This window comes from Vulpes vulpes, chromosome 14 (genome assembly GCF_048418805.1).
Source record: "Vulpes vulpes isolate BD-2025 chromosome 14, VulVul3, whole genome shotgun sequence".
Classification (NCBI taxonomy): domain Eukaryota; kingdom Metazoa; phylum Chordata; class Mammalia; order Carnivora; family Canidae; genus Vulpes; species Vulpes vulpes.
The window spans coordinates 85,942,919-85,957,217 of NC_132793.1; the positions used below are offsets into that span (position 1 = coordinate 85,942,919).

At 41.0% G+C, this 14,299-nt stretch overlaps 1 protein-coding gene across 1 annotated transcript in view; it reads left to right on the plus strand.

The window, feature by feature from the left end:
• Positions 1–14,299, plus strand: part of TRPM1 (transient receptor potential cation channel subfamily M member 1) — a 101,261-nt gene that overhangs the window by 23,117 nt on the left and 63,845 nt on the right. Inside the window, exons 6-11 of the mRNA XM_025986409.1 lie at positions 4,428–4,507; positions 8,723–8,918; positions 10,223–10,436; positions 11,090–11,214; positions 12,101–12,272; positions 14,108–14,282. Coding sequence (XP_025842194.1) covers positions 4,428–4,507; positions 8,723–8,918; positions 10,223–10,436; positions 11,090–11,214; positions 12,101–12,272; positions 14,108–14,282 — 962 coding nt within the window. The remainder of the gene's footprint in view (positions 1–4,427; positions 4,508–8,722; positions 8,919–10,222; positions 10,437–11,089; positions 11,215–12,100; positions 12,273–14,107; positions 14,283–14,299) is intronic.

Consider the following 14,299-nt stretch of genomic DNA (forward strand, 5'->3'; position numbering starts at 1 on the left):
TACTCACAAGTCTGGAGGATACATGGCACACCCAAGGACCACACAGCAAGGTAGCAGATAAGGTCCAAAGGTATGTGTCTAGAGTTTTGAGGATTCACTCTATGGCTAATTTCAGGCATGAGTGAGAACTAGGACACAAGAAGGTCAATAGTCAGGTATCTAAGTCACCCAGAGCTTTCTGAAAGAGGGAACTTGGTGAGAGAGGGCAGCCTAGTTCTTTATTTGAGTGCTTTGCTAGTAGCTGTGTCACACACCTGGCACTGTGTTTATTGGAAATGGATGTCTTTGACATGGATGCCTCAGCAATCAAAAGCTTAATGTCAGGCACTCACATTATAATAGAAAAAGCTTATCTACAGTAATCTCCTACAGTAATCTACAGTAATCTCCTCCATCTGAGTGTGGAGAGCAAGACTGGTGACTCTCTTCCATGGAATACAGCAAAAGTAATGAGATATCACCAAAATATGAGGATATAAAGAGACTGTGATTTCTGTCTTGTGTGATTCTTATGCTTCCTCCTCTGATGGAGGTCATCCACCATGTTGTGAGGCACCCTGTGGAGAGGCTCACATGGCAAGAAACTGAGTGAGGTACTTGGGCCCACAATCCTTGAGAGGAACTGGATCTTGCAAACAGCTACCTGAGGGAGCTGGGAATGGGTCCTCTCCAGTGGATTTCCTTTGGATGAGACCATAGCCCACACCCATGGCTTGATCAAATCCCTGAGAAAGATGCAGAGTCAGAAGAACCCAGCTAAGCCTCATCCAATTCCTAGTCCACAGAAACTGTGAGATAATAAATTTTATTGTTTTAAGTCATGAAGTTTGGGGCCAATTTGTTATGTTAAGCAGCAGATAACTAACATAACATGTTATTATATACTTGTGTGTGTGTCCGTGTGTGTGTGTGCAGAGGGACCATAAACACCTATATCTATATAATTTTTTCTCTCTCTATGTCTTACAAGCCATGGATTCATACTGATCATTTCAATTTCAATTCTCTGCTACAGGAATTCGTTCTAACCTTCCCCATTTTCTGTATTTGTAATCCTCAATAGTGAGAAACTCTGCTCTCATTAACCACAATATGCTGATTTCTTTGCTACCCTATGTCTCTGTGAAAAACTAGCCTACTCATGGGAGTTCCAAATTTTTTAGAGTTCTTATTGTCTTTCACTGAAGGCATATAGTCCAAATACTGTGAACTCTATTTTTTAAAAAGAAGGAGGGGTGTAATCTCCCACTTTTGGGAAGAGAGGAGCGACATGCAAAAGGGAAAGTACATTTTCTCTCCAGATAGCAAATGCTCTGCTTAGCTATTTTGCACTAGATTGTTATAACAGTCCACATGAGAAGGGCTGGGGCCAGGGCTTCAGGGGCCTGCCACTCTGAGCCTTCTCCTCTGGCTGATGTGGCCACTTTTCTCTCACTAGCAATGTGGTTTTCAAGAAGTCATTAAATTATTTGGAGAAAAAAGGTATATAGTGTTGCTTTTTGAAGACCTGTAGGGAAGATTTTGAATTAAAATCATTTCTGTTATTCAAAAAGAAGCCAAGTGTCCAGCCAATGTGATCTTCCCAGAAAACCTGGGGCCCTAAAGTTCCCTCCAGAAGGATGAAAACCCTGATCAGACTGTCTCTGCATCCCTAAGACTAGGACCAGGACTCTGGGGAGCAACAAAAGTAGCATTGTGTCCTTGACATGACCTCACTGGGGAGAGCATCTGTGACATGTGGTTTTTGTTCCCATCTCTGAGAAGGTGACATTAAATCAGCATTGCTACCCAGGTGAGTGAGGGCCACTAGACTCTCAGGTCACACACCTGGCACCTGGCCACTAAACTCACAGGTTGCACTGTGCTGCTCACCCTGGAGACTGTGGAAGAGTGGCCAAAAATATGAGGCTCTGTCTTCCATGGTGTCCCCAAGATCTGACTCAGGATTCTGCAGGCTTCACATGCTAGGCTGCTCCATTTCCTTGTGCCTGCCAACCTACCCAACACACCCATGTTATATGCATACCACATTCCACATAGCACACATGCCACATGCATAACAGACACCACATATATTGATCACATCACACATATATGTACTACCACACATGTGTACACATCATACCATGCACATACACATATACTCCATATACTCTACACTTATACACCACAAATGCATTGTACACATGCACAAATACATCATATAAGCACACATATCACCATACACAAATAGCACAATGTACATTGAGCCAGGCCTCAAGGAGATACACAGAAGGATGCTGGGTCCCTGGTAAAGTGGACAGGTTTTCTTCTTGCCTCCCTCTGCTCCAAAAAGCCACTATGTGCTGCCAACATCTTTCAGCTCATGGAAACACCACACCATCTGACACTTCCATGGGGTGGTGACCCAGCTTGTCCTGGAAGTCCCCAAGCATCCCCGGCACATCTCATCAGGAGTCCCCAAGCACCCAGCACAGCACTTTGCACAAAAAAAAATTTTCAACAAATGGATGTAGACGAATAAGAGGTTGGCAAATGAAAATGACAGCACCCAATTGTTAGGGCAGCACAGGGGCTTTTCTCTCTTTTTAAAAATTTGTTTTATTTTACTTTTGCATTTTAGGCAAACTTTTTATATTTTTAAATAGTTAATACATTTATGTAATTCAAAAAATTTAAGGGGCAAAGAAACCCCGCAATTTTAAAGGGAAAAACTTAAGTCCATACAAAACCCTGCACATGTTTATTGCATCTTTATTCGTGTTTGGCAGCACTTGGAAGCCAGCAGCCTCAGTGGGTGAATGGGTAAATGGTGGCTCATCCAGACCATAAAATATTCCTCAGCACGAAAAAGAAATGAGCTATCAAGCCCTAGAAAGGCAGAGAGGAATCCTCAATGCAGATTGGAATCCTCAATGCAGAAAGAGGCCAATCTGAAAAGGCTACATACATGTGATTCCAACTATATGACATTTTGGAAAAGGCAAAACTATAGAGATTGTAAAAATACGAGTGATTTCCAGGGGCTCAGTGGGGAGGAAGAGATGAAAAGCAGAGCACAGAGGATTTTTATGATACTGTGTGACACTGTAATGGTGGATACGTGTCGTTATACATTTGCCAGGCCCATAGGATATACAACACCAAGAGTGAATCCTACAGTAAACTATGGGCTTTGGGTGATTATGAAGTGTCGATGTAGGTTTAACCTTGGTAAACAATGTACCACTTTGGTGGACAGTGCTGATAATGATGGAGTGTGGGAACAGGGAGCAATGGGAACTCTCTGTATTTCCCTTTCAATTTTGTTATGAAGATAAAACTGTTGTTTAAAAGTAAAGTCTTTTTTAAGACTTTAAAAGAGTACCCAGTCTATGAGTGTCTCCCCCCCTTCACCCACATCCTCCCAGCTTCCAGATCCTCCTGCCCTCCAGAAGAACCAGTGTCACCTGCTTCTTGTGAACCCTTCCTAGTATAATGTGTCTATTTTCAAGCAAGTGTATTTTCATATTAATACTTCTTCCCTGTAACAGAATGACAATACCCTAGAGATTATTCCATGTCTTGCTTTTTTACTTATCATAGTTTGGTGATCTTTTCCTAATGATACAGAGGAAACGTCTTATTCTTTTTTAATAGTCATGGGGAGTTCCATCAGTGACTTTTCCCTAACACAGGTAGCAATCCCCTACTGGTAGACAGTGGGTGATGTCCAGTCTTTTGATATCATAAATAGTAAACGCAATAAGTGAACTTCAGCATGTGTCATTTTGCATGCATTCAGGCATATTGGTAGACTAAAATACTAAACTGCCAAAACGTATATGATTTGTAATTTTGATATTCTTGCTAAATTGCCCTCGATAGAGATTGTACCAACTCCCAGCTTCAGATTCAGTGTTATATGAGTACCCATTTCCTTACCACCTTCAATATTTTTAATATAAAAATAGCATTCAGTGAATCTGAGTACCAGTTAAAGGGTCCACTTGTAAAACTACTACGGTGCGTGGGTGAGTCCCTGGAAGTCCAGAGAAGATGAGGTTCTTGACAGCAAAACAAAGTCCTTATTAGAGACTTGCAGACTTTGTTAGCTTCTCTAGTAACTCACATTCACACCAGGGCTTATCTGGGCAATGGCTTACTCCAGGGTGGCATAATGTCCCCTTTGCAGACTTTGACTTGCATGCAAAGCGTAGGTTTTGTAGCCCTATGGAAACCATGAATACATACATCCAAGCCACTTTGAAAAAGAACCAAAGCCAAGATCCTTAGAGAGTTGCATATCCACCATTATTGGAGGTGTCTATTCAGATGTTTGGGCAGACTTCTTATTAGCTGCATAGAGGTTTTATAAAAGTAAAAGAAAGAACTCTGACTATAGTTTGTGACTATATTGGTCTAATTTTCATTTCTTTCTCTTCCAGGGACAGAAAGCTTGGATAGAAAAAACGTTTTGCAAACGAGAGTGTATCTTTGTAATTCCCAGCACTAAAGATCCTAACAGGTAAATTGGAAGTCACAATTAAGACATTATTCAAACCAGCACTTGTCTACCAAGTGCCAGCAACTATTCTTCTTGTGTTTGTGGGAGGAGAAAGAGGATACAAGAAGAATGGGCCAGAATCCATGCCTCATGGGAGGCATTAACCCAGGGAGTATTTCTGCTAAGAAGCTCTCTGTTAAGATGCAGGAAAGATTGCTGTCTGTCACTCATCCTAATCTAATGTGATTTCTCATAACCAGACAGGCCCACAGTGCTCCTCCTAATCTTACAGAGCTCAAGATGCTGACAGTTTTAGACAGGTTTCCAGGATAACTTTGTCACCTCTTATTAAAGTTTCATAATGCTATTTCAATAAACAACTCCATCACAGGAAAGGTCTGAGCAGTTAAGTGAACTATTATGTAACTCTATGAAAAGATGTACTTTGTACACAAAATATGAATTTCATTCATCTACATGAAAATGAGTCTGTTATAAATTAAACAGAAGGTCTTCTAAAGCTGTGAAAGTGATTGGGAATGAATTTAGCTAAACCTTCATATCTCTGAGGACAACAGCTACGAGCTGAGTTTGGAGAGCCAGAGGGGGATGATTTATCCATATGTTTACACAATACGAAATCCATGCAGTTAGGATCACTGACACAGAGTGCACAGACTCTCAGAGAGCACCTAGGTCAAATTTGACACACACGTCAGCCCTGCCATGTCCTCAAGCTCGCTCCCTCCACCACCACCTCATAGATTCTTCTTCCTACTTAAAACCCAGTGATTACCCCCAGGGCAAGAAATATGCATTAGGGGACAATGCCAAAGATCACAAAAGTCTTCCTTTTGTTGCACATAATTGTCCCCCCTTGTTTCAGTAGCACCCAGACCCTCCTTAATGGAAACTACTATGCCAGCCCTCCTTAGCACTTGCTGCACTGCAGTCCTCCACACAGCTTCTTCTTCTAGGCAGAAGAAGCAGAAAAGGCTTAAGGGATTCACACGTGAGATTCCTCTGTGAGTTGCATGCATCCTCTAGCATGGGCTTTAAAAGCCCTGGAATGAATAAAAAACTATTTAAAGTCCCTGGAAATGGTCCCAAGGGCCAATAGGAAATAAATATCTATTCAAAAAAAACCTACAAAAATTCAATAAAAAAGGCTAGAGTCTGTGGTATTTGAACCAAGAGAGCTCCGCCCCTTTCCCCTTCGGGCTCAGTTAGAGCAAACTAAATCTTAAGGAAGCAGAAGGAAATAAAAAAAGATTAAAATGGAAGTTAATAGAATAGAAAATTTGAAGACAAAATCAATGAAATCAAAAGCTAGTTCTTGGAAAATTCACCAACCTTTAACTAGCTTAATGAATAAATAAAGGGAGAAAACTCAAATTACTGGAATCAGAAGTGAAAGAACATTACTACCAATCTTACAGAATTAGAAATGTATATAAAGAAATGCTATGATTTATACACCAATGGCAATCAATTAAATAACAGATGAAGTGGACAAGTTCCTAGAAAGACACAAACCACCAGACTAATTCAAGAAGAAATACACAATCTGAATAGACCTGTAAGAAGTGAAGACATAGGCTAGTATCAAAAATTACCCACAGGGGGGCAGCCCCGGTGGCGCAGCGGTTTAGGGCTGCCTGGCGCCTGGGGTGTCCCATGTCGGGCTTCCTGTATGGAGCCTGCTTCTCCCTCTGCTTGTGTTTCTGCCCCTCTCTCTGTCTCTATGAATAAATAAAATAAAAAAAAATTACCCACAAGATAATGACTTCACTGCTGAATTTTACCAAATATTTTTAAAAGAATTAATGCCAATTTTTTACAAAAAATTTCAAAAAATAGATAAGAGAACACTCTCCAAAATCATACAAAGATACCACAAGAAAGGAAAACTATACAACAATATCTTTTGTGAGTATGGATGCAGAAATCCTGGAGAAATACTATCCAACCAAATCTAGCAACATATAAAAAGAATTATACACTGTAAAAAAAAACTACGATTTATCCCAGGGATGCAAGGTTGGTTTCACACTAGAAAATCAATTAATGTGGGACGCCTGGGTGGCTTAGTGGCTTCGGGGTTGAGCGTCTGACTTTGGCTTAGGGTGTGATCCTGGAGGCCCTGGGATCGAGTCTCACATCAGGCTCCCTGTGTGGAGCCTGCGTCTCTCTCTGCCTGTGTCTCTGCCTCTCTCTCTCTGTATCTCTCATGAATAAATAAATAAAATCTTTTTTAAAAAAAGAAAACACAATACATCACATCAATAGAGTAAAAAACAAAAATCATATCATCATCTCAACTGACAGCAAAATAAGCATTTGACAAAATCCAAAACTTTTATGATTTAAAAAAATCTAGAAAATAGGAATAGAAGTTCTTCAGTCTGATAAAGGACATCTATGAAAAATCCATAGTTAACATCATACTTCATGGTGAAAGATTAGATGCTTTGCCCCTAACATCAGAGACAAGACAAGGACGTCCCCTCTCACCACTTCTAATCAAAATTGTACTAGGGGTCCTAGCCATGGTAATTAGGAGAAAGAAACAAAAGGCAACCATAGTGGAAAGGAAGAAGTAAAGCTACCTTTATTGGTAGACGACATCATGTTGTATATAGAAAATCCTAAGGAATCACTAAAAAACTATTGTAACTTACAAGCAAATTCAGCAAGTTTGCAGTGTAAAAAAAAAAGATCAGTATACAAAAATCACATGTATTTCTATCTACTTACAATGAACAATAGAAAAATGAAACTAACAAAAACAATTTAATATACAATGCCATCAAAAAGAATAAGATACTGGGGTTCTTGGGTAGATCAGTTGGTTAGGCTCAGGCTCTTTTGATCACAGCTCCGGTCTCCATCTCAGGGTTGTGAGTTCAAGTCCTGCCCTGGGCTCTACTCTGTGCATGGAGGCTACTTAAAATTTTAGAAAGTAAAAATGAACAAATAAAAGAATAAGATACTTAGGAATCAACTTGCAAAAGAAGTGCAAAACCTTTACTCTGAAAGGTACAAAACATAGTTGAAAGAAATTAACAAAGATCTAAATAATTGAAAAACTAGCCCATGTTCATGGGTCAGAACAGTTAGCATTGTTAACATGGCAATATTCACAAAATAATCTAGACTCAATGCAGTCCCTACTAGAATCAGGGGGGATGGAGTAACTGGGTGACAGGCATTAAGGAGAGCACGGGATATGATGAGCACTGCATGTTATACTACGTGTTAGCAAGTTAAATTTAAATTAAAAAAAATCCCAGCTCACTTTGTTAGAGATTGACAAGCCAATCAATATGGAATTGCAAGGGATGCAGAATAGCAAAAGCAATCTTACATTTAAAAAAGAACAAATTAGGAGGATTCATGCCACCTGATTTCCAAACTTACTACAGAGCTACAGTAATCAAAATAGTGTGGTACTGGCATAAGATTAAACACGCAGACTAATGGAATAGAATTGTGAGTCCAGAAATACCCGTACATCAATGGGCAATCAATATTTCAGCAAGGCTGCCAAAAGAAAGAATAGAGAAAGAATAGTCTGTTCATCAAACGGTACTGAAACAACTAGACACCAAGATGTGAAAAAATGTATGTAGACCCCCCACCTCACATCATATACAAAAATTAGGTCAAAATGTATCAAAACCTAAATAGGGGCTAAAATTAGAAAACTCTTAGACAAAAACATAGGAGCAAATCTTCATGACTTTGGACTTAGCAAAAGATTCTTAAATATAATAAAAATATAAGAAATATATTTTCAATGTTACTTAGAAAAATGTAGAGAAAAAAAAGAAAAATGTAGAGAAATGTTTTACTAAGCAGAATTCTTACTAACAGAAGAATTCAACAATATTGTAAAATCCCAGAAGGTCAACTCTATATCAGGAGGGCGTGATTATATTTGTCACAAAATGTTCAATAACTGATGTCCATATTGATGTTTTCAAAACATCGAAAAGAGTTAAAACATGTTCAGTAAGGAAGGGCAACCACCCAATGGGTTTTAAATGGACTGGTATATAAATAGTTATAAGTTGATTATCTGGAAAAGCCCATCATAAGGGGCATTTCTATCCCAACAAAGCTGGATAAGTAAGGTGTTAATCTGCCTTGTTTGGGTGCTACCATTCTGTTTAGATTAACTCATTTTAAGGAGAAAAATGTTACAGAAAGACTCTCTTTTGTCTTTGTTTTCAGGTGTTGTTGTGGCCAGCTCACCAACCAGCATATCCCCCCCTTGCCAGGTATAACATCTGGCAAAAATGAAGAGGAGAATAAACAGGTGGAGACTCTGCCCGAAAAATGGTCTGTCAGCAAACACACCCAGAGCTACCCAACAGATTCCTATGGAACTCTTGAATTCCAGGGTGGCGGATACTCCAATAAAGCCATGGTAAGAGAGGTCTTAGGAAGGGATGCAGCTAAGCCCATAGTCTCCATCAGAGGCCAGCCTCCTAGACCCCCAGACTGCAGCCTTCAAGACTCCCACCTAGGTCTTCTTTCTGGGGGTGTAGCTCAGTCTTCCTAGATATTTCATTGCAAAAGCAAGAAATATATCTGCACACTCAACTTTGTAGTCATGAGATTTGGAAACTGAGCACTATTATAAAAAAAAATATGTAGTGTCACTAAATTCACACCAGAATTGTGAATCCACAAATCATGCTCTGGCCCAAGTCTGCAACCATACTCATTGCTCCATCTGCAGTGATGAGTGGGAAATGATGCTATTTGTTTTGGGGGATTTTTTGGGATTTGGTTTTGTTTTTTATAACTGTGTACCTTCAAGCTCCCACTCCCCCACCCTAAATGGCTCAGGACTGTCTGGAAATAGTTCCCTCTGAAGTCTGTCCACAGCCTCCCTGGGCCTGCATTCAGCTGGCCCAAGAAGACTAAGGTCTTTCACATTTGCATGTAAACAGGGAGTGCTCTCTGCCTTTCTGATGAGCCCTGCCAGAGAGGGGAGGCGTCAGCACTGTGATCCCTTTCAGCTAATTCTGAATAATACTCCCACATGCCCAGTCAGATCATATTTGCTATTTCATTTTATTCCACTAGCCCAACGTCATTGTGCAAATAAAATTCATTTGTGTTCCAAATAGCACCACATAGGGACTTCTGGAATGGTACCCTACATATTGGCATGGACACAAAGAAGCAGTTCATAGGGGCCAAGGCATCTGATCATTAACCTCTTCTTCACTTTGGGGGTAAGGTCAAGTCCAGAGGTTGGCCCAGGATCCCCATTCTCAGCACCCAGTCAGTGTGACCAGTGGGCCACTCCCTCAACAATACCCTGTCCAAATTCTGGAGCCATGTTTCTAGCTGAGACAGCTTTAGAAGTGATTTTCAAAATTAAGGGTTGCCAGGTAAAACACAGGACACACATTTATATTTGAATTTAAGATAAACAACAGATAACTTTTTAGTATAAATATGTCCCAAATATTGCATAAGTCATATTTACAATAAGACATTTTTCAATGTTCACATGAAATTCAAATTTAACTGAGTGTCCTATATTTTTATTTGCTAAATCTGGCAACCATTCCAAAGTTCTCTTCCCTCACTTGGCCACAGACTCACACAGAGGAACAGGCAAAATAGCTTTTGCTTGGACAAGAGCAGTAGCCCTGTTCCCCTGTGATATGAAAGGAAAGCCAAGAACGGTACTGAGCATCACACACTCTTTTGCAGTATATCCGAGTATCCTATGACACCAAGCCAGATTCACTGCTTCATCTTATGGTGAAAGATTGGCAGCTGGAACTCCCCAAGCTCTTAATATCTGTGCATGGAGGCCTCCAGAACTTTGAGATGCAGCCCAAGCTGAAACAGGTCTTTGGGAAAGGTCTGATCAAGGCTGCCATGACCACTGGGGCCTGGATCTTCACTGGGGGCGTCAGTACTGGTAAGAGCAGCCTCGTTCCATTTCAGTAAACACACAAACCCAGAACTCACTATGATTCCCAAAGAGCTTTTGAATAATTAAGATTTTTAAAAAAATGTATTGCAACCTGACAATATTTATGACAGAAGTGAAATATTTATCCAGTGGCTTTTTGTTATTTTGATATGATAGTGATAATGGTCAACCTTTCTGATACCCATGATGTGCCATTCCTTGAACTGAGACCTGTTCAAGCCTCATTTTCGCTGAGGCCATTGACAGTCCTTCCCACTGACCTATGGGAGAGGAAACTGAGGCAAAGAGAACCTAGGGACATGCCAGGCAGTCTGACTCTCAACTTTAGCTAACTGTAGCCAAGGACTGACAAGGCACCCCACTTACTTCCATCTTTAGGTCTCAAGAAATTTGTAAAGGAAGTCTCTGTACTGTGCTTTGGTTTTTGGTTTTTGTTGTCCCTTTTCTAAGAGCTAATGCAGAATGACTAGGTATTATGAACTCAGCTTTTGATGTACTTTGATTTTAATGATGTAGGTCATGCTTCAACCCTATTCCATAGGAAATGGAGTGGCTCAGAGAAGAAGTCCCTAACATTCATAAATAATGGTATGATGGGAGATAACGGTCCTAAAAATATGATTTATGGCTGCTTACAGGTGTTATCAGCCATGTAGGGGATGCCTTAAAAGATCATTCTTCTAAGTCCAGAGGCCGGGTTTGTGCTATAGGAATTGCTCCTTGGGGCATCGTGGAAAATAAGGAAGACCTGGTTGGAAAGGATGTAAGTATTTTCTCCCTAGATATTGGTAATTAAAAAAAAAAATCAAAGTCTTTATTTTGAGATAATTGTGGATTCCCCTGTAGTTATAATAATAGAGGTCCCATATGCCCTTCCCACCCTTCCTAATGATAACATCTTGCAAAACTATGATACAGTATCACAATTGGGATATTGACATTGATACAGTCAAGATGCAGAACATTTCCATCACCACGAGGATCACCCATGTTGCCCCTTAATAGCCTTGCCTAGCTCCTTCCCAACTCTACAACCTCCTTAGCCCCTGACAGCCACTAATCTGCCCCTTATCTCTATAATGTCATTATTCCAAGAATTCTATAAATGGGATCATGCACTATGTAGCCTTGAGGATGTTTTTAAATCCACATTCCTAGAGATCAGTCCAGGTTGATGTGTATATCAATGGTTCATTCTCATTCTCTCTCTTTTTTTTTTTTTTTTTGCTGAGTGGTATCCATGGTATGGGTGTACCACAGTTCATTTAGCCACATATCTATTTAAGTGCCTCTGAGTTGTTTACAGTTTGGTTATCACAAATGAAGCTACCATAGACATCCATGTGTAAGATTTTGTGTTACTGTCAGTTTTCATTTCTCTGCAGTAAATGCCCAGGAATGCAATTTCTGGATTTTTACTATCTAAAATGCTGGGTTGTCATTATCTAAAATAATTTCTTTTTTTTCCTAATTTAATATGGAAAGTTGTGAAAAGAAATTCTTCAATAATGAGGACAGGGAAGTGAGAGTAGATTCAAGTGCACAATTAGATGAAGTAGCCACGGCATACGTAGATATTCTTCTTTTTTTCCCTGTTAGTCTTCACATCCTAGTTCTGCAGCTCTAATCTGTGTTGTGCATTTTGTCAGGTAACAAGAGTGTACCAGACCATGTCCAACCCCCTAAGCAAGCTCTCATTGCTCAACAACTCGCACACCCATTTCATCCTGGCTGACAATGGTACCCTGGGCAAATACGGTGCCGAGGTGAAGCTGCGGAGGCAGCTAGAAAAGCACATCTCTCTGCAGAAGATTAACACAAGTAAGTTCCGGCGAAGGCCATGGGTGCTGGGCTGCCACTGCTGCCATGAAACCTGGGCTCACTTCCCAAAGGTGCTGAGAGCTTGCACCTTGATTCTTGTCAGATCAACAGAACAACAGATCAACAGACTTGTCTAGCCCCCTCACCTTGGCCACCTACCAAATCACACCCACTGAGCTATGTGGTGATGCTCTGCCCCAGGCTCGCAGGAGGGATGGTGCAAGAAACAGCCCTGCAGCACTTGTCATGGTGATGGCATTGCCCACTGCATAATTACAGGGTAATTACTGTAGTTATTTTTGTAATATCTGAACAGGAAGAAAGCTTCTCACTCAAAGATGTAGTAGGATCCCTTCCCATCAAGTAAGTGTTAGCATGATCATTACATTAAATAGCTATGTAGCTCTGGGTCTCTCATCCAAACTAAGGCAGGCTGGGTTGGGAAACTGTTGGAGAAGATTGCTCCCCAAGACCCCACCTGTCCTGGTTCATGTAGCACAGCTCTGCAGTGGAGCTGCCATCCCGGGGAGGATGGTGAGGTCAAGCTCAAGAGAAAGGAACAAACCACAACCAGATGAAGTAATAACCAGTTAGAATGAAAATAACTGGTGTCATCTCTTGGAACATGTTCATACTCCAGCAGTTCTTATTGCCAAAATATTATGAAAAGATTTTAAAGAGTATTTTGCTTTTACCATCACTGATGAGATTTTTGTGAAAGCCAGTCTAAGCCCTGGAAATGGTCATGGTCAAGGCTAATCAAGGGCCTAGAAGATGGCACAAATGGTTAGAATGCTTACCTTCTAAGGGTGACTGTGGATTTCCAAGAGTCAAATCTTGATTGATAAACTGCTTGATGACAGGCTTTTTTGTTCTCACATTTTTGTCTTGGACTTTAAGTTTTCACACTACCCAACTTCATCTGGCCATGTGACTTGTGGGCTTCCCTTTGTCATCCTTTGCCTAGGGTTCTGAGAGGGGCAGGGACAGCAAAGGGGTGCTCAGTTGTCACCTCTCACAGCTTGGAGCTTTGGGGAGTCCAGCCTAAACCAAGAAGAACCAATTTTACCCTGTTTCTAGAAAATAAAGTGATCTGGCCACCATATTCCTGAAGATCTAGAATGCCAAGAGTTGCTTGGGTTGGGAATCTGAAAGGCAGGGCCCATGTCCTCTTGACCCATTTTGCAGTGTCTGTTGGCCAGCGCTTGGCACAACCAGACCCTCATTATATTCTCTGAAATGAACATAACTGATATTATTGTGGTAGAAGACAAAATCATTCAAAATTTTTAGGAGTTCCTAGATATAGAAATGCATTGTGGAAGCAAACCAGAAACTCTGAATCTGGCCACTTGAAATTTTTAGATTTCCTCCTAATGTATGCTAGCAGATTTTATCTGAAGGCCATCAGGACTGAAGACAAAGGATGTTTCTCCTACTTGTCATCCTTTGACGCTCATTAACACCCATCACCACCAAGGGACACAGGGTGAAACACGCTCAGAATATAACCTGTCCTGTCCAATCTGAGTGCCAAGTAGACAAATATGTCTCTGTGGCTCCTCCACTCCCACTGTCTTCCCTCTCCAGAATCTCGGGTTCTTGAGGTCTTCCTCCTGCCTCCTGCTTCTCAGAGTTCACCCTGTTGATTCTGCCTCCAGAAATTAGCCTGTTCCTCCCAAGTTCCTGAAGAGTCCTATTATCTGATGGAGACAGAGAGAGGACTCTGGAAACAAGCATTCACTGACAGGCTAATAATGGTGGCCCAGCTTTGCCCTCCCAGGTAATTTGTGCTGTGACATTGGTCTCTACGATGAATGTGTTTTATGTTGCAGGACTGGGGCAGGGTGTGCCCGTCGTGGGCCTGGTGGTGGAAGGAGGCCCTAATGTGGTTTCTATCGTCTTGGAATATCTCCGAGAAGACCCTCCGGTCCCCGTGGTGGTTTGTGATGGCAGCGGACGAGCCTCAGACATTCTGTCTTTTGCACACAAGTATTGTGAAGAAGGAGGGTAGGATTTCTGACATG